Source organism: Platichthys flesus, chromosome 20 (assembly GCF_949316205.1).
Source record: "Platichthys flesus chromosome 20, fPlaFle2.1, whole genome shotgun sequence".
NCBI classification, from domain to species: Eukaryota; Metazoa; Chordata; class Actinopteri; order Pleuronectiformes; family Pleuronectidae; genus Platichthys; species Platichthys flesus.
Genome location: NC_084964.1, coordinates 15,242,187 through 15,259,471, shown reverse-complemented (window position 1 = coordinate 15,259,471; position 17,285 = coordinate 15,242,187). Strand labels below are relative to the sequence as shown.

Here is a 17,285-nt window from a genome sequence, read left to right as displayed (position 1 = left end):
CCAGACAGACAGGTCAGAGAGTCTAGACAGACAATCTAGACAAACAGACAGTCTAGACAGACATTCCAGACAGACAGACCGTCTAGACAGACAATCCAGACTGTCTAGACAGACAGACAGTCCAGACGGTCTAGATAGACAGACAGTCCAGACGGTCTAGACAGACAAACTGTCTAGACAGTCAGACAGTCCAGACAGTCTAGACAGACAAACAGTCCAGACATCCTAGACAGACCGTCTAGACAGACAGACAGTCAGACCGTCTAGACAGACCGTCAAGACAGACAGTCCAGACTGACAGTCTAGACAGACAGTCCAGACAGTCTAGACAGACTAGGTCTATACAGTCAGACAGACTATGTACAGACAGACAGAATGAGTCAAGACAAACTGAGTCTAGACACTATGCCTAGACAGACATACTGTGTTGAAAGACAGACTATGTCTAGACAGACTGAGTCTAGACAGACTGACTATATCTAGACAGACAGACTATGTCTAGACAGACAGAAACTATGTCTAGACAGGCAGACAGACCATGTCTAGACAGACAGACAGATCGACTATGTCTAGACAGACAGACAGACAGACTTTGTCTCGACAGACTATGTCTAGACAGACTGAGTCTAGACAGAGAGACTATGTTTAGAAAGACTGACTATGTCTGGACAGACAGAGAGACAGACTGTGTAGACAGACTGACAGACAGACATACTATGTCTAGACAGTCAGACAGACTATGTCTAGACAGACTGACTATGTCTATACAGACTGAGTCTAGACAGGCTGACTATGTTTAGACAGACTGACTATGTCTAGACAGACAAACAGACTATGTCTAGACAGACAGACAGATAGACAGACAGACAGACTATGTTCAGAGAGACAGACAGACCATGTACAGACAGACAGAATGAGTCTAGACAGGCTGACTATGTCTAGACAGACTGACTATGTCTAGACAGACAGACAGACTATGTACAGACAGACAGACAGACAGACCATGTACAGACAGACAGACAGAATGAGTCTAGACAGACTGAGTCTAGACAGACTGACTATGTCTAGATAGACTTTATAGACATAGTCTGTCTGTCTACAACAACAAACATGTGACACAAAATGACACTCTATGGCCTAACACAGTTTATATGATACATATAGTTAGTAATATAGTTTCTAAATGTATTAAAATCATAGACAGATAGATAGACAGACAGATAGATAGACAGAGAGAGAGAGAAAGAGAGAAAGAGAGAAAGAGAGAGAATACAAATCATCTTACACTACTTCAGGGCCGCCCCGGCAATGTTGACGATGTTGGAAATCAGAGATGAAAACATAACCTCCTTAGCAGAGGTAATAAAACCTCACCACATTTAACAATTTGTATTTATTGTTTTTAAATGGACATAGTATTACATATTGTGCAATGAATAGGTGGTTGAAGTCCTGCCGACGCTGAGGGGCCCCGGGCCCCTGAGTGTTGACCGAGCCTCTCCTCTGTGATCTGGGGTGACTGGTTTACATGATCTGGCTTACATGATCTGGTTTAAGTGGCGCATGGGGAGGCATCACTTAAATATCTGGAGCCCCGTGGCCCTGCTGCAGGGGGCTATTATAATTTATTAACCATTAGGTGATGGACTGTAACGAGGGGGCTGAGCTCGTCTTCCCGGTGCGATCCTTATGACAGCGGAGGGACCGAGGGAGGCAGAGATGTGACAACATCCGTCAGAGCGGCTTCAGAGCGTCGGCACCTCCCGGTCCGCTCCTCACAGGAGCACCGCGGCGCCCGAGGAAACCCCGAGGATCAGGGCCTCCTGTCCGGATGACATCCGCAGAGCCGCCCTGCGTAGCTAGCATTCGGCTAAGCTAACAGATGTCTTCGTTGCATTAGATATATATCTGCAGATGGGAAACTTGACAAGTCTATTTGAGGCGCGTGGAGCCGGGGGCCGTTAAGGGGGTTTGTTGTCACTGGGTGTCCGGACATCAGCGTCTCTGGGACAGCGAGTGACGGTGAAATCTGCCGAAGCTCCTCCAGGTGAGACTTCCACTGCGGCCAATGCTAACGCTAGCTTCCTTGCTACATAGCTAGCTACTCGGGGTAACCTACTGTGCAGTTATTTACTAACCTACAACACATTAACTGCTAACAACAACTCAAACTTCAACTTTTAATCGATTAATAACAACTCAACTCAGCGTGGGAGCGTCCTCGAGGTTTGCATTAGTATGTTGACGTTTGCTAACGTTAACTAGCTAATTAAGGTTAGCCAAGTTTGGCATATGTTCACATCGATTCAGTCAATGATCATAATAAAAACTCGCTTTTCCTTCTGTCAGCGGCAATCAACTCATTTCAGGGGAAACATCTATTAACTCGAATAAATCTGGGTTTCGTCACTTCACTTAAAATTAAGCAATAAAATCCTTTCTAGTGAGGCATCGTTTCCTGACCACCATTATTTTTGATAAAGTTGACAGGTTTATATATAAAATAATTATATGTCTTAAGACAACGGAGGCAAAAAGATGCTGTTCATGATGATTATAGTTTTTAAGTAACTGTCATGTGTGGGAGTCGTCTGTCATCATATGAATCAATCAATAATTGATTGATACCTGAGGGGAACTGATGGTTAAAGGAAGTCGTGCACAGACATTTAATGATCTCACAACCATCTAAAACCAGAGGAGAAATTAAAACGCATAACTTTTTACCTCTATGTTTGTAAGTTCAATTAAGTTTAAATATGTAATGTAACGATGATCATAATGGGAACCAGTAATGTCTTAAGTCAGTGGATCACCTTATTCTCCAGTTTATGAACATGGAATAGTTTAATATATACATTAATAGACACCTCTATACATGTACCAGAATAAGGAGCTGGGGAATTTATCCTAGGTTGTATTTTTAAAACGAATTCCTGTTATTTTACTTTCATGCACTCAGATTGTGGATTTTAAAAGAATTAAGTTATACCAGAGATATTCAACATCTTGTCCTATATGCTCAATGAGAAACATACCTGCACAGTATTCCCTGTTGTGGCAGTAACCTAATCCAGCTTGTCCACATGAGCTCATTCAGTGTTTGTGTCTCTCTTCAGGCATGATGGAAGGACTTCATAGTCAGTCTATAAGCCTGGACCCACGCAAGCAGGAACTGCTTGAGGCCCGCTTCACTGGAGTCGGTGTGGCCAAGGTGGGCATGATTGTCTCCACCAATCTCTGTTCGTCTGTCTGTTTGTTTGTTTGTCTGTTTGTCCTTCTGTCTGCAGGAATATACAAAAACGACTGAAATTATTTGCGGCCCAGGATAAACCCTTTAACTTTTGAAGCAGATCCAGGAATTTCTCAGGAAAAAATCCAGAAATTTGAATAAAAAAAATCAGGCATAATTAAAGGCCTGACATATACAAGTGTGTGCAATGTGGTGCAGCTTGATTTAATTGAATGGTGCTGTACACACTACTGTGGGCCATTCTTGTTTAATAGCATGATTGTTGTTTACCTGCTCAAAATGATCAGCTTCTGTAAGTACAGATTGTTTCTGCAGATGTTACTTCAAATATTAATCTAATGAGAGTTCAGTTGAAGTTATTTTTATGTCGATATAAAAGTTGCAGCTATACCCATGCTAAAATTAGCTTGGAGCTTTCCTGCAGGCTAACGACACACAACTCCACTGTTGTTTGGGAGTGAATGCAAATGTGTGCAGTCGGTCGGTTCTCTCATGGTAGTTCTCCAGTTTAAAAAGGGTTCTAAATCTTTCAAAATCAATTACTGGTGCTCTGTGTTCAGGAGTTTCCCTCTGTGGAAGGATCTTGTCTTCCTGAACTAAAACCTAGACAAGAAGAGCTCTGTTTCAGCTGACATGGGAGCTGGCCAGCTGCTTTGTTGAGCGACACTGAAATGGCACCGCAGCTGAAGCTCACAGCGCTGGCTGAGCACTGCACTGCAACCCTGCTGTTGAACTGGGTATAACTGCGTGCGGGGGCCCATTTGAGAAAATGGCCACCCCTGAGAAAGCAATCACTATCACTCATGACCTGCAGTGAGCTCAGTGATGAATTGTCAGGCCAGTCCGCTGTGGTATTAGAGAGCGAATGATTTAACGCTTTGTGTATGTTGCAATACAGTGAATGATGTATTTTATAGTTCCATTCGAGACAGTGCAATGATTATATATAGTGTATGTGTGACCTTGACAGAAACAGAAAGCCGACAGGCCGTAAAAACATTAGCCTCCTGCACCTGTTAGTCAGTTTCCTCCTCGTCTCATGTGATTGGATATTTCCTGAAGTAGCGTTTTTCAATCTGCCACAAGCACGACTATTTCTTTCAAGTAGGTCTCTTTCCAGATTTACTCTCAAGCATCTCCTAGCGTAAGTAGTACCTGATTAATCCAACAGTTCTCTGCTCTGTTTATCTATTTCCAGAGTTCAGCCAACAGTGAATCATCCAACCAGTCTGTGTGCAGCGCGGGATCACTGAGTGATAAGGAACTGGAGGTGGGTTATGGGAAAGAGTCATTCAAAATGACTTTGCTCTTTATATTCAGGTCTTTTTCACTATGTGCACACTTCCTGCCAGTCAGAGGTATTCCTAATGGTTGTTATGTTTTGTATCGTACACATATAGAGCATAGTAATACTTGCTAATATGAAGAGTTCAAATATACTATAAAATGATTCTCTTAACATAAAGATTTAAATTTCACGGGTTCTCCAGGGGCCAAACATGCAGACTCCTCACAGAAAGATTCATGACTCAGTTTTGAGCTCATGACCATTTTGCTGTGTGGTGACGGCAAATAGCCATTAACAAACAAACATTCCACCTTGTGAATCGAAAAATGTGTCAGTTGGTGCATCACGGTTAATTAAATACTGAATACAATATAGAAGCTGCTATCAATCTCATTAAAAATGGCATGACATTTATGTTTAAAGTGCAATTATGCCCACACAATTTAAAGATGATATATTTCATATACCTGTATATTAATGTGATTCTTGGAATACATTTATGGAGGTAAAATTAAATTATAACCCATGCTGCTTTTCCTCTCATGTCAGACACCAGAGAAGAAGACCAATGACCAGAGAAGCAGGAAGCGAAAAAGAGACATCTATGACAGCAACAGCCAGGGTAAGTTTGATCTATCTACCGAGGCAGAAGCATCTCAGTATTCAGGGTTGCACATTTGGATTAGGTCTGTTGTGGTTTGCCATTCTTCTGCTCTGCTAAATATATAGCTTAATATCTAATTATTCCATTTTCTCACCCCTAATACCTGGCATGTTTTTTTTTTTGTAGGAAAAGGAAGAGGACACAAAATGAGTGATTATTTTGAGGTGAGTACAAACTAAGTTGACATATGCCTCAGTCCTTTTTACATTTTGGGCTCTTGCCACCGTGTCGTGCACAGTTTCAAATCCCTCTCTGGCTTTTAGTGTGATGTCTCACCCTCATGTGCCCACTGTGCCACTGTGGTTCCTCATGAAGCTCTCTCTAAATAACAACTCTCTTTCTTTCTCTCCGTCTTGTTTCCACACTGTTCACTGCCCTGTGGCCAGTTTGCTGGTAGCAGTGGCTCTGGCAACAGTCCTGCCCGGGGCATCCCCATGCTGGTGCGCTCCTCTCCACAGCACTCACTGTCTAATCCTCTGGTGAGCACCAGTTTCCATCTCCATAGCTCTCTCTTGCTTTGGGCCCACCAGGTCTTGAGTCTTATGCCATTGTCAATTCATCTGCTGGTTATGTGGGTCGATTTAAAAAAAATGTCTTCGCATTGGAGTGTGGGTATCTGACTGGAGCCCATCTTGCTAGGTTTCAGACAGAAATTTATCATGTTTTGATACTGACAAAAAGAAAGATGCTATTGCTGACCGTGGGGATCATTATAATTTTTTATTCATTAGAATGACCACGGTTTATTTTGCAGATCAGATTCTTTAGTTAATAGTTAGTTTAAGTAATCGGTTATCTCTTATTTTTTCAGAGATTTCTCTGAGGAAAGAGTGAATTTTCTTTCTGAAAGATGTAAAGGAATATTTACTTCATTCATGTCATTTCAAATCTCTTCCTGCATCAACATACATTGACTGAAAAGCACAGATTGTCCTGCAAGTTTACTGGAAATTAATTGTATGCCTGTATGCAGTATATTTCATTAACAGCACATATTGTAAAATAATCTCAGTTTTGACTCAGCAATGGAATTATGTGTTTCTTGTAATGGATGTTTACAATAGTCCATGTAATATTTCAGTTCTCTCTCTTAACTGCATCAGTATATTTGCGCCTTTTCTTTTTTGTCTCCTCGGTGACTTGATAACCCCCCACGCTGTCTGAGTTATATAATAGTTATATTTGAGTCTGTGTCTTTTCTACCTTTCTCTTTCCCCCTTAGTTTCAGCATGGCAGTCCTTCCTCCACAGGCTCGGCCCACACAGACTCTTCATCCTGCAGCTCTGTCAAGACGGCCCCCTCACACTCCTGCACACACAAAGCCACACAGGTAACTGTCTGACTGACCTGGATTTCCACTAACTTTTAAAACTAACTTATCAGATTTTCCATCATCATCAAGCAGCCTGGTTTTGCTTCGATCTTTGGATCATTAACTAAGGGGTGAATTTGTATTTTCGCTCTGAAAAATAACCGATCACACCTTTTAGTTGAGTTTGACAGAACTTGCAGTGACGATGCAACTTCACACCTTGTCCAGACATTTATTAAATCACACTAGTTGGACAAGATGTGGATGCCCGAATTGAAGGTCAAACACTTTCAACACACATCCAGCTGTCTTTGCAAATTACTGTAATTGGCCTCATTAAAGGTCAAAATTTTGAATTCTTGTCTTATTTCCAAGACGGCCCGTCTGATTTTGATAAAGTTAAAGCGTTTCTGCTCACTGGCCAAAAAGGGCGTTTGTATCATTTCAGTGAACGTTGCGTTGACTCCTTTTTGTCTCTGTCCTCCTTCCCCAGTCAGAACTGACGCTGCTGAAACTGGCAGCACTGGAGAGGAACAAACACTCTGACCTGGAGCAGAAGGAAGAAAGGATAGACGACCTGCTGAGGGTGAGAAGAGAAAATATTTAAAATCCATCTTAAAAATCAGTTTTCAAACATTTGGATCAGTTTAAAGTGCATCCGAGTAGGAGTTGACAACAGAAACTAGTTATCGAAATATTATTACATTCCCGAGAATGTCTACAAGAAATTCATAATATAGTTCACTAACAATAACAATCATATACATATTATATATATACCTATTTTTAAATTTCCTTAAAATTCCTACACAGTCTCGACAAATATTCTTTTATCGCAATAAAGTCATCTATTAAGCTGCACTGGCATGGTTGCAGCTTGTCATGAATGATGTGATTGCTAACTTTCAAATGCCATTGTGGTTTAAATGACATTTTGTCTAAATGTCAGCAGAGCAAACACACTCACACTGATAATTGCTGCGTCTCGTCAGTTTAAATGCAAAAAGGTCTTGAATCCGTATGTGATAAGAATGAGATGTGACGATGTACGTTTTGGCAGGCGAACTGTGACTTGAGGCGGCAGGTCGATGAGCAGCAGAAGATGCTGGAGCGCTACAAAGAGCGACTCAACAAGTGTTTGACCATGAGCAAGAAGCTGCTGATTGAGAAGGTGGGTGTGTACACAAGGACTGTATGTCTCTGAAGCTGCTGGGGGATTGGGGATTTTAAAGCAGTGTTCAGTTCTTTACGTTGAGTTGATTCAGAATGTGTTTTATTCATTCATGGTTTTGTGCAGTCAAAGCAGGAGAAGATGGCTTGCAGGGACAAGAGCATGCAGGACCGCCTGCGTCTGGGTCACTTCACTACCGTACGTCACGGAGCCTCCTTCACTGAACAGTGGACTGATGGATTCGCCTTCCAGAACCTCATCAAGTCAGCAGCGCAAATACTACACAACATGTTTGTATTTTTTCCGTTCTGTAAACAAGAACATTCACACTTGATTGTACTTTTGTGGTCTAGGCAACAAGAGAAGATCAACTCGCAGCGTGAGGAGATGGAGAGGCAGAGGAAGCTGCTGGGGAAGAGGAAACCGCCTTCCATGGCACAGACGCCTCCACCCAGCCTGGAACAGAACAGAAGAAAGAGCAGGAGCAACGGCCAAGAGAATGAAACGTAAGATCACAAACAATAGCTCACATGGATCTGCCCAAAGATAACACTTAATTGTTCTTCATGTCCAGGAGGCAGCACTTCAGTCCTGGCTGACTGGTGTAGGCAGAGGAGGCCTCTGCTATCATGTATTTGTTTTGGGGAAACACTGACGATAAATCCCAACTATTGTGTTTATTGATTTCATATTTGTATGGATTAATTCAGAGAATAATAATGATTTTGACATTTCTGGCTTTATTTTCTCATATTCTCACATTAACACACCATCTAATAATTTGATTTAAATGTGTATCTTTCTGTATTTTTATTCTCACTGTCTATCTGTTACTGTATCCCCCACAGGCTGTCATTGGCAGAATATCATGAGCAAGAAGAGATTTTCAAACTCCGAATTGGTCATCTAAAAAAGGTACCGGCTTTATGCTTATGCCAGCTTTTTGTTCTGTTGGGATTCCTGTCCACCACAGGATGAGGTATTTGACAGCTCTGTGTGTTTGTGTGTAGGAAGAAGCAGAGATCCAGTCCGAGCTGGAGCATTTGGAGCGAGTTAGAAACCTGCACATTCGGGAGCTGAAGAGAATCCACAATGAGGACAATTCACAGTGTGTAAAATTATTATCTCTGTTGAACTTTCTTTACACATGTTCGGTACCATGCCTTTTACAACTTGATGTTAAAAAGAAAAGTGAAATAATGAAGCCTGTTGTCTTAACTTTTAGGTTTAAAGACCACCCGACGCTGAATGAGAGATATCTGCTGTTATATTTACTTGGAAGAGGCGGCTTTAGTGAAGTTTTCAAGGTGAGAATGTGCCATTATTCGGCTTCTTTCTTTACAAGCACTGGTTCTAGTTTAGCAGGCGGACATCTTGTTTCCCTTTTGGTGTTGTAACCTCAACATTGCCTTGTCTATTAAACAGCTACTCTGCACATCTGAATGTAACTGTCCTCTTATAGTCTGCTTCTCCAACTCACTTGTGTTGACATTTACATTTTCTGTTCCAGGCTTTTGATTTGACAGAGCAAAGGTATGTGGCCATTAAAATCCATCAACTCAACAAGAACTGGAGGGAGGAGAAGAAGGAAAACTATCACAAGTGAGTGTGTTGGAAATATTTTGTTTAAAAATACATTTTGCAGCTTAAACTTTATTTATGATGTATTAAATAAGTCAATCAGTGTTAACGCTGAATCATCTTTTCAGACACGCCTGTCGAGAGTACAGAATCCACAAAGAACTCGACCACCCGAGAATAGTCAAACTCTATGACTATTTCTCACTCGACACAGACTCGTAAGTACTTCGATCCCCAAAAAGTTGGAATTAGGTGTGGTATTGTTTATATGTAAGCCTGAATTTGGGTTTATTCTTTACTTTATCTTGATGGCACACTTTTCTGATACATATGTTTCAAATGTGTGGATGTGTGTTAATGTGGGTGCTTGATAGTGAAAATCTTCAAACGATCCATCTGTTGTGTCTCTGGCAGGTTCTGCACAGTGCTGGAGTACTGTGAAGGCAACGATCTCGATTTCTACTTGAAGCAGAACAAGCTGATGACGGAGAAGGAGGGCCGCTCCATCGTCATGCAGATCGTCAACGCTCTAAAGTACCTCAACCAGATCCGGCCCCCCATCATCCACTATGACCTCAAGCCTGGTAGAGTCCCGGAGCTGTTAGCTTGTTGTTTTGAAAATTTCCAACCATCAGATATTAGTAAAGAACAGAATAGTTATCTGTGGAATGTCACTTCTGAACAGATTCCTCCTCTGTCAAGAAAATTGAAATGTGATGCAGATTTTAATTTTAAACAAGTAAAAACATCTGTGTGTTTGCATGAATTACAAGTTTGAGTGTGTGACGGCTCGTTTTATTTTTCTGTGCGTAGGAAACATCCTGTTGGTTAACGGCACAGCATGCGGAGAGATTAAGATCACCGACTTCGGCCTGTCTAAAATCATGGATGACGACAGCTATAGCTCGGCAGATGGCATGGAGCTGACCTCACAAGGAGCAGGCACCTACTGGTACAGTGACACACATTCCGCTGTAACCTAGTTGTGAAAAAGCAACCAGAGGATGTGTGATTGATCATGTTTTGATTGTGTGGTTTACAGGTACCTTCCTCCTGAATGTTTTGTGGTCGGCAAGGAGCCCCCCAAAATATCCAACAAGGTGGATGTGTGGTCACTTGGGGTCATCTTTTACCAGAGCTTATATGGACGCAAGGTAACCACGAACGTTCATCTGTAACAGGTGTTTTCTATTTATTTATTAACGGTCTGTTAACCACCTCCTGCTGACTTTTTCCAGCCGTTTGGTCATAACCAGTCGCAACAGGATATTCTTCAAGAAAACACCATTCTAAAAGCCACTGAGGTGCAGTTTCCTCCCAAACCTGTGGTCACCACAGAAGCAAAGGTGCAGTATCCATTTCTATTCTCCTGCTTTAGACATGTACTGAACTCCAGAGAATCCCCTGAAGTTATCGGGAGAGATCATAATGAGCTGGGTATAAATGTAAAGTGTATTATCTTAACGGTGTGAAAACTTGTATTTTGGTTAAGACGTTATCAATTCCCCTTCATAGGCTTTTATCCGACGTTGCCTGGCTTATCGGAAGGAGGATCGTGTGGACGTGCTGCAGTTGGCCAGTGACCCCTTTCTAATGCCCCACATTCGAAAAGCCCTGGGCAGCAGCGCACCTCTAGCTCCTCCTCTTCCCTCCACATCCGACTGAAGCGTGCTGGAAGAAACTGGAGTAAAACCCCAGTGAGGACAAAAGCTACGCAGCAGCATCACACACTTGATGAAACTCATCCTTCGCTGTCTTGATGGCGAGGGAGTAGAGCGCATGATGGGACGGGGAGATCCTGAAAGTGTGAATGGAACCAAAATGATGGATGAAGTGGTTATGTAGCAGTAAATGTGCCCACCACCATCGTCCAAGTGGTAAAAAAAAAATGAACGGCCAGTCTCTGGCTGTGGGCTCAATAGAACCCAAAGATTTGCCCATATGCATGCACTAACAAAAACTTTAGCTCATTTCGAGGGTCTTTCTAACGAGATAAATAGTAAAAGCACCCAAAAAATTGCACAACAGACAGGCTGAGAAATACGCCATGTGTAGAAGATCACCTGCCTGTACTCTGGAAGGTTTAGAAGAAGCGTTAATGAAAGCTCATCCCATCCTGCTTGACATTCATTGTCTACTATTTGAGAACTATACGTGAAAACTATTTTTTCGAACTAGAGGTTGGTTTCAGAGATGTTTCCCTTTAGGTTTGAACATGGCACTTTTTTTAGGAAGGGCTCCGACAAGAGATGAGGAAGTGACTGATGACCAAAGTTTAAGGATGTTGTTGCGGCAGCATTAGAGATTCATGAATGAATTTATTGAGAAGAGGGATGATTCTGAAAAGAGCTACTGCTGTTGACCTATTTTAAAGAGATTTTACTGGATAACTGGAAGTCGGCTTATTATTTTGACTAAGTGAATATTTTTCAATGAAATTTACCCCTTCTAATGTTTTTGTTAACCTTAATTAAAGGGGGGGTCGGGGGCTGACTATGAGTGAGTGTTGTGATGAGAGGTTCGATTCAACAGAAATGATTATAAAACCATTAAAAACATTTGGTTTACTCCGTGGTGTGTTGATTCACTTAAGAAAACATGAAGATTTATTGTTAATCCTACTCAAATGGGTACAGACGTGTAACAGGGTTTCTGCAGGATCTTAAAATAAATCTGGTGGCATGCATAGTTTTAATCTCTGCATTCGTCTTTCTCAACAATACAGGTATTAGCAGGCTGTATTAAACTACAAATGAGTAATTTAGAACAAATAAAACCCTAGTTGTATTTATCTCAGTACACTCGGCCCGGCTGTGGGAAAGACTATAAATACCAACTGTCTCTGGCCATAGTCTGAGATATTGTGGCATCCTCAGGTATGAGGGAGTGTAAAACATTCTGGGACCAAGATATTCAGTCACATCTGTTGTTCTTAACTTGGGTCTTAAAGTTAATTAAGTTTAGTGTTAAAAAGTAAATATTGTTGAAACCTGCAGAAACCCTGATTTGAAAAATTATTAACTATGTTGAGTGGGATCCCTTGATGCAGATACTTCAATGAATATGTCAAATATGTCTAATTGCTAGAAAAATAAATCTCTACCAGATTTTTTTCCACAGCTTATGTTTATTAACTCAGGCCATTGAAATGATCCATCATTTTGAACACAGACATGTTCAGGTGGCGGTGCAGAGTAAGAACAAAGGACTCGTATCAGTGCACCTCTAAATACAATAGTTAACCTGCCAAGTGTGTGTAACTGGAAAACGTGGCTAACGACAGTCGAGGTTAAACAAATACTGATGTACTTCTGTCAAATACTAAACTGTTCATTTAAAAATCTTTCCTTGATCATAACGATCACATCACACTCTTCATAGTTTATATTACTTGGGACAAAAAAAAACAACACTTGAAAGAGTGAATAAAATAGTGATTTCAAAAATATGTGCAGTGCAACAGGAGACCAAAGACAGCTTGAAGTTGAAAAAGTGGTGAGAATTTGGGAAATAGTTTCTTCTTGAGTACATTCTAGTCTGGAGTAGTGTGGAATATATAGATTTAAATGGCCTCATTTACCAACATGTAAAAACTGACAATCTGGACTGAAGACTTCTTTGTGTTCAATATCATTAAAAAGAAGTAACATTTCTTTTTCTTTGACCGAAAATCCATTTAAGAACCAAAAGTGATCCATTAATCAGAGGGGGGAGTGGGGGGTGTACTGAAAAGCAAAACCCAACAACCCAAGGCCTTCCAGTCCAACAGATTCATCTGTTGTAGAACTGCGAGGTGACCCAGGCCAGTCCCCACTTCAGGTTGGTGAGCATAAACTTCAACGCCTTCGTCCACTGCTCCTCCGAGTTAAACTGGGTTTTAATGGAGTAGGAGCCACCGCTGCCGCCTGTGTCCTCGATCTTCCCCTTCTCCACATCCATCCTGACGCATGAAAAGAAAAAAACACTGATTACAGCCATCACACGAGGCATTTTGGATACACTGGAGCCAATATCGTTATCAGACTATAAAACCATTGAGGGGACTTGATTGTTATTCCAGAGACTTTATCTGTGTCAATTGTATTACACTGATTTTGAATTCAGTAAATACAACCCCGGGCTTATGAAGTCTGGTTCCTCATTTTATAGCTGTAATAATGGAAATTTAAGATCTTGATTACGTCTAAATCTGCCCAAATGTTCCGTGACCACTGGTCTGTTTTCACTAAATTTAATGAAAATATGTTCAGACTGTGGCATTAAACACAGAGTTTGTCTTCAAGGTGCCAATAGAGAAAGGATCATAAGGTATTTAGAACCAAACAGGTTCATTTCTCCCTACAGTACAAGTTTACTCATTTACCAGACTTGCCAGTGTAGGTTATTACACATCTTATATCACACTCTGGTGAAAAGATGGGAGGAAGGTTCAAAAGTTCAAAATAGAAAGGGAACATGATTGTGGTCGGACACACATGTTTTCTTTAAAATCCATTATTTGCCTCAATAGCCTAATTAGAGTTCTTCTTCAGCCCATTTAGAATAAGTTGAATTACATTTTTTAGTTTATTTACAGCTTCAACGACTGCAAAATATACTTGTTTATTAACACAAGGAAAATGTAGGATATGCCAACATGACGTTGCTCTGACCTGTACGGGAGACAGAAGCCAGTGTCTCCCTTTTCCACCTCCTCTTTGAACTGCTGGACACAGTCCAGGAAGGCCACCATGGCATGGTCAAATTTATTGTCCCAGAAGAACCTCAGGCCACCTGAGCAGTACAGAGGAAGCTCCTGCGCAAACACAAGACAGAAAGAGGGGGTGAGAGATTGGATGGAGCCTGGAGGTGTGTTTAAAAAACTGATGGGAGAACTGGGATTGAGAATTCTGCATCATATTACCTTGGACTTGTCTGTCAGTGATTCTAAGTATGAGTGGTTTCCATATGGAACGAGACGATATCTGAACAGAGACCATATTTGAGCTTATTGCATAAAAGCTTAACAGAAGTGTTGAAGCACCAACTAAACAACAGAAACCTCTTTTGAAATGTCAAAAGAAAATACATTTAAATAATATTATTGCTCATATTATATGGAAACATGACTACTTGAGAAGACAAGCTTAGACAAAAAAACTACAAGCAACTTGGACTGTGTTTGCATACCTCTGAAATCTCAACCCCATTTTGTTGGCGAGCGCATGCAGCAGCAGCACCGTCTGTCCCCAGGCTGCGTTGATCTCGTTCCACTCCACAGGGACGCTGGGGAGTCGACCCAGTCGGAAGTTGTTGATGGTACCAAACTGACCACTGTGCCTGGACGAGACAAGGAACAAACTATTCGCAATTGCACTCAATAGGCTTTGTTTTACTTTTATCCAGGGGCCTGTGTTGAATATTTGTTAAGTCATGGTTGACTTGTGAAGAGAAAAACTTAAAATGTTGCTCTCCTGCGTGGGTGAATTTACCAAATGTGAAATGTGGCGTTGAAGACGTTGGTCTTTTTCAGCCGATCCAGCTGAATCTGGCAGTAACGCATCTGGTTGTCGACGCTCTTCAGCTCATCGTCCAGCTCCAGCTGCTGCCGTTTAAACTCGCTGTACTCCTTCTGGTACCTTTCAGAACAAAGCAGCAGAGACAGAGTCGCAGCTGTTAGGTGCTGTATCATCTCCCACTATCCCCCTCTGAAACCCAGCTCGGCCACTCACTGTAGCTCCTCTGTGTCCAGCTGCTGAGAGTGGATCCTGCTCTGGGCCAGGTCCTGGGCCACATTGGCCCTCTGCTCCTCCACCGCCTCCAGCTCCTGCACCAGGGCCTCCTCCTCCTCATCCAGCTGCTGCAGCTCCGACAGCAGGGTCTCCTCTTCCTCCACCTGCAGGTGTGAGAGCAGCTCCAGACACTGCCTAAAAATAAATTCAAACAGTGTGTTTTGATTCACAAGTGAGGATTTAGTTAGTTAATCTGTTTGAGGCAGTGAGTACCAACATAATATCTGAAAAGTAATTAAATGTGTCTGACTAACTTGTAATTCTGGCATTCGTTCTCCGTGATGTTGAGCTGTGTGTCCAGGTGATCCAGCAAAGTGTCAGTGCATTCTTCACACAGCGGATGGTCTACATCCGTCTGACCCGACATTATATCAAACAGGTCGCTCGTCACCTGCGACACAAAACAGTCACTTTTTAGGTTCAGCCGTAGAGGCCACAGACACACACATGAGCTGACCCCATCAAGAGGACTCCTCTTAAATCATTGGCAAACTTCTTTCGCTGACCTTTAGCCTACGACTGAGATTCTCCATCGTGCCGCCATCAGATGCTTCTCCAATCAAGGTGAAGCTGTTGGCGCTCTCTGTGGACATCATACTGTAGAGCAAGATTTGTCAGTTCTATAGAATACGTTGCATTTCAAAGTCAATCCATATCTCTGTTTCCTGAATGAAGTGGCTGCTCACCGTGCCGGAGGGATATATTTTCTCGAAACTCCATCTTGCTTGTTTTCTACAAAGGGCTCCTAGAAGAGAAATGTTGTTCCTGAGACTCAAATACACTGAAGGACATGGAGAATGTGGAGTACCTAGTACAGTGGGAAGCTTAAGGTGCTTAAGAACTTTATATTCTTATCCATCACACCACATCATACCATAAATGATGGAGGGGCCTTTGATCAGTCCCATAATTCATTCTGCAGCAGGAAAACCAGCACAAACTCACAGCCAGAGTCATAAAGAACTATTATCAAACACAAGAGGGACAACAAGTCCTGCAGAAGATGACTTGGCCCCCACAGAGCCCTGATCTCAATTATGAACTATATGGAGTGTGTTTTGAATACGTTATTGCCCACTTGATGAAGCTGAGACACACAACTGAGGTTATGTTGCCTTATCCTATATTCTAAAATAATTCCCCATGTATATAGTTTTTGCAAGTTGTGTGTATCAGTTATTTGTCATTTTTCCAGAGGTGAAAAAACAGGCATGAAAATATTAGTGCAGAGGGTTGGTTGTTGGTCATGAGTTTACAAGAAGTTTTCAAACCTGATGTGTCTGTTATTAGAGCAAATACATTTCCATAATTGTTAAATCAAATCCCTCCATGACAACCAACACATTATTCAAGTGCCCAAACCTTTCCACCGGGTGCTGAGTGCTTTCTGCTGAACCCACCTCTGGAACTGTCTCCACTTCGCTGCTGTCAGCCTGTTTGCTGGGAGTCACTGTGACCAACGGAGCTGAGGAGGAGGTAGAGGAGGAAGAGGAGGAGAGGGGACACAGATGAGATACTTCATGGTCAGATGGAGCACTTTGGAAGCCATGACACTACATATTGTTTGACAGCACACATACCTATCAGCTCCTGGATAGTGACCCGATCGAGCACGTTGAAGGACGTGTCCAGCTTCAGGGGCTGACAGCAGCGCTGACACACGAAGCTCACCTGCATGGTTGTGCTCGACGACTTGGAGCCCTCCATCGCCAGCTACAGGAACACAAACACAACAAATAAAAACACGAAGTGAAGCCTGACAGCCCCTTTATCAGTTTCCTTCACAAACCTGTAGCTCGTTGGCTAGTTAGCAGCCTGAAGCTAAGGCTAAGCGTACAGCTAGCTTGCTCGTAAAAACAAAACACAGACTCACTTCCGCTTGTGACAAATAAAAGCTAGTTCACTGTAATCCTCAGTCGTGCATGATGAGAATAAGAGAACACTTCCGATGGAGTTAGCATGACTGAAGCATTCTGCTCCTCGCGACTGCTCCCCCTCCACTTCCGTATTGTTGTTTACGTTTCCGCGTGATGTCAGAACCAACGGAGATAATCGCATCCCACTTTTCCGTTTATGTTGATTCAAATTAAATTAATACCATAAAATGTGTCTGTTTCATTAGTTTCACCTATCGATATTATTTTATATTGAATTTTAATCAAACCATGAGAAAAAGACGAGAGAGGTGAAGTCATTGTGGATCCGAACCAGTAGGTGTCGCTGCAGCATCAGCCGCTGGGGGAAG

At 42.1% G+C, this 17,285-nt stretch overlaps 2 protein-coding genes across 4 annotated transcripts; one reads left to right on the top strand and one right to left on the bottom strand.

Annotated features, from left to right (window-relative positions):
• Window positions 1-1,524: 1,524 nt before the first annotated feature.
• Window positions 1,525-11,836, top strand: LOC133975802 (serine/threonine-protein kinase tousled-like 2). Of its 2 annotated transcripts, XM_062413791.1 has the most exons (21): window positions 1,525-2,047; window positions 3,120-3,214; window positions 4,452-4,523; window positions 5,091-5,163; window positions 5,332-5,369; window positions 5,592-5,684; window positions 6,428-6,535; window positions 7,011-7,103; window positions 7,578-7,688; window positions 7,815-7,951; window positions 8,042-8,194; window positions 8,537-8,603; window positions 8,699-8,796; window positions 8,914-8,995; window positions 9,199-9,290; window positions 9,398-9,487; window positions 9,684-9,853; window positions 10,083-10,221; window positions 10,312-10,423; window positions 10,508-10,615; window positions 10,785-11,836. In XM_062413791.1, exons 2-21 carry the CDS (start codon window positions 3,122-3,124, stop codon window positions 10,932-10,934), a joined length of 2,079 nt encoding a protein of 692 aa, XP_062269775.1. In that variant the 5' UTR covers window positions 1,525-2,047; window positions 3,120-3,121; the 3' UTR covers window positions 10,935-11,836. The 2 variants fall into 2 exon arrangements, with proteins under 2 accessions (XP_062269775.1, XP_062269776.1); XM_062413792.1 differs by lacking the exon at window positions 5,592-5,684.
• A 522-nt stretch (window positions 11,837-12,358) lies between these two features.
• becn1 (beclin 1, autophagy related) lies at window positions 12,359-17,075 on the bottom strand. 2 transcript variants are annotated; one of them, XM_062413793.1, is made up of 12 exons: window positions 16,914-17,075; window positions 16,621-16,753; window positions 16,441-16,505; window positions 15,727-15,785; window positions 15,547-15,637; window positions 15,295-15,431; window positions 14,981-15,175; window positions 14,741-14,887; window positions 14,439-14,588; window positions 14,173-14,233; window positions 13,922-14,064; window positions 12,359-13,209 (listed from the first exon to the last, which is right to left on the bottom strand). In XM_062413793.1, the coding sequence occupies exons 2-12, from the start codon at window positions 16,745-16,747 to the stop codon at window positions 13,041-13,043; spliced, it is 1,344 nt and encodes a 447-aa protein (XP_062269777.1). In that variant the 5' UTR covers window positions 16,748-16,753; window positions 16,914-17,075; the 3' UTR covers window positions 12,359-13,040. The 2 variants fall into 2 exon arrangements, with proteins under 2 accessions (XP_062269777.1, XP_062269778.1); XM_062413794.1 differs by having other exon boundaries at window positions 16,830-17,068.
• Between the last annotated feature and the right edge of the window lie 210 nt (window positions 17,076-17,285).

Excerpts from the sequence above, each read along its gene's own strand:
- LOC133975802 (XM_062413791.1), top strand. The coding sequence starts at position 3,122 with ATGATGGAAGGACTTCATAGTCAGTCTATAAGCCTGGACCCACGCAAG. Across the intron at positions 6,536-7,010 it reads GCACACACAAAGCCACACAG|TCAGAACTGACGCTGCTGAA; the intron begins GTAACTGTCTGA and ends CTCCTTCCCCAG. Across the intron at positions 7,689-7,814 it reads AGAAGCTGCTGATTGAGAAG|TCAAAGCAGGAGAAGATGGC; the intron begins GTGGGTGTGTAC and ends GGTTTTGTGCAG.
- becn1 (XM_062413793.1), bottom strand. The coding sequence starts at position 16,747 with ATGGAGGGCTCCAAGTCGTCGAGCACAACCATGCAGGTGAGCTTCGTG. Across the intron at positions 15,638-15,726 it reads AAATATATCCCTCCGGCACG|TATGATGTCCACAGAGAGCG; the intron begins GTGAGCAGCCAC and ends CTTGCTCTACAG. Across the intron at positions 15,176-15,294 it reads AACGAATGCCAGAATTACAA|GCAGTGTCTGGAGCTGCTCT; the intron begins GTTAGTCAGACA and ends ATTTATTTTTAG.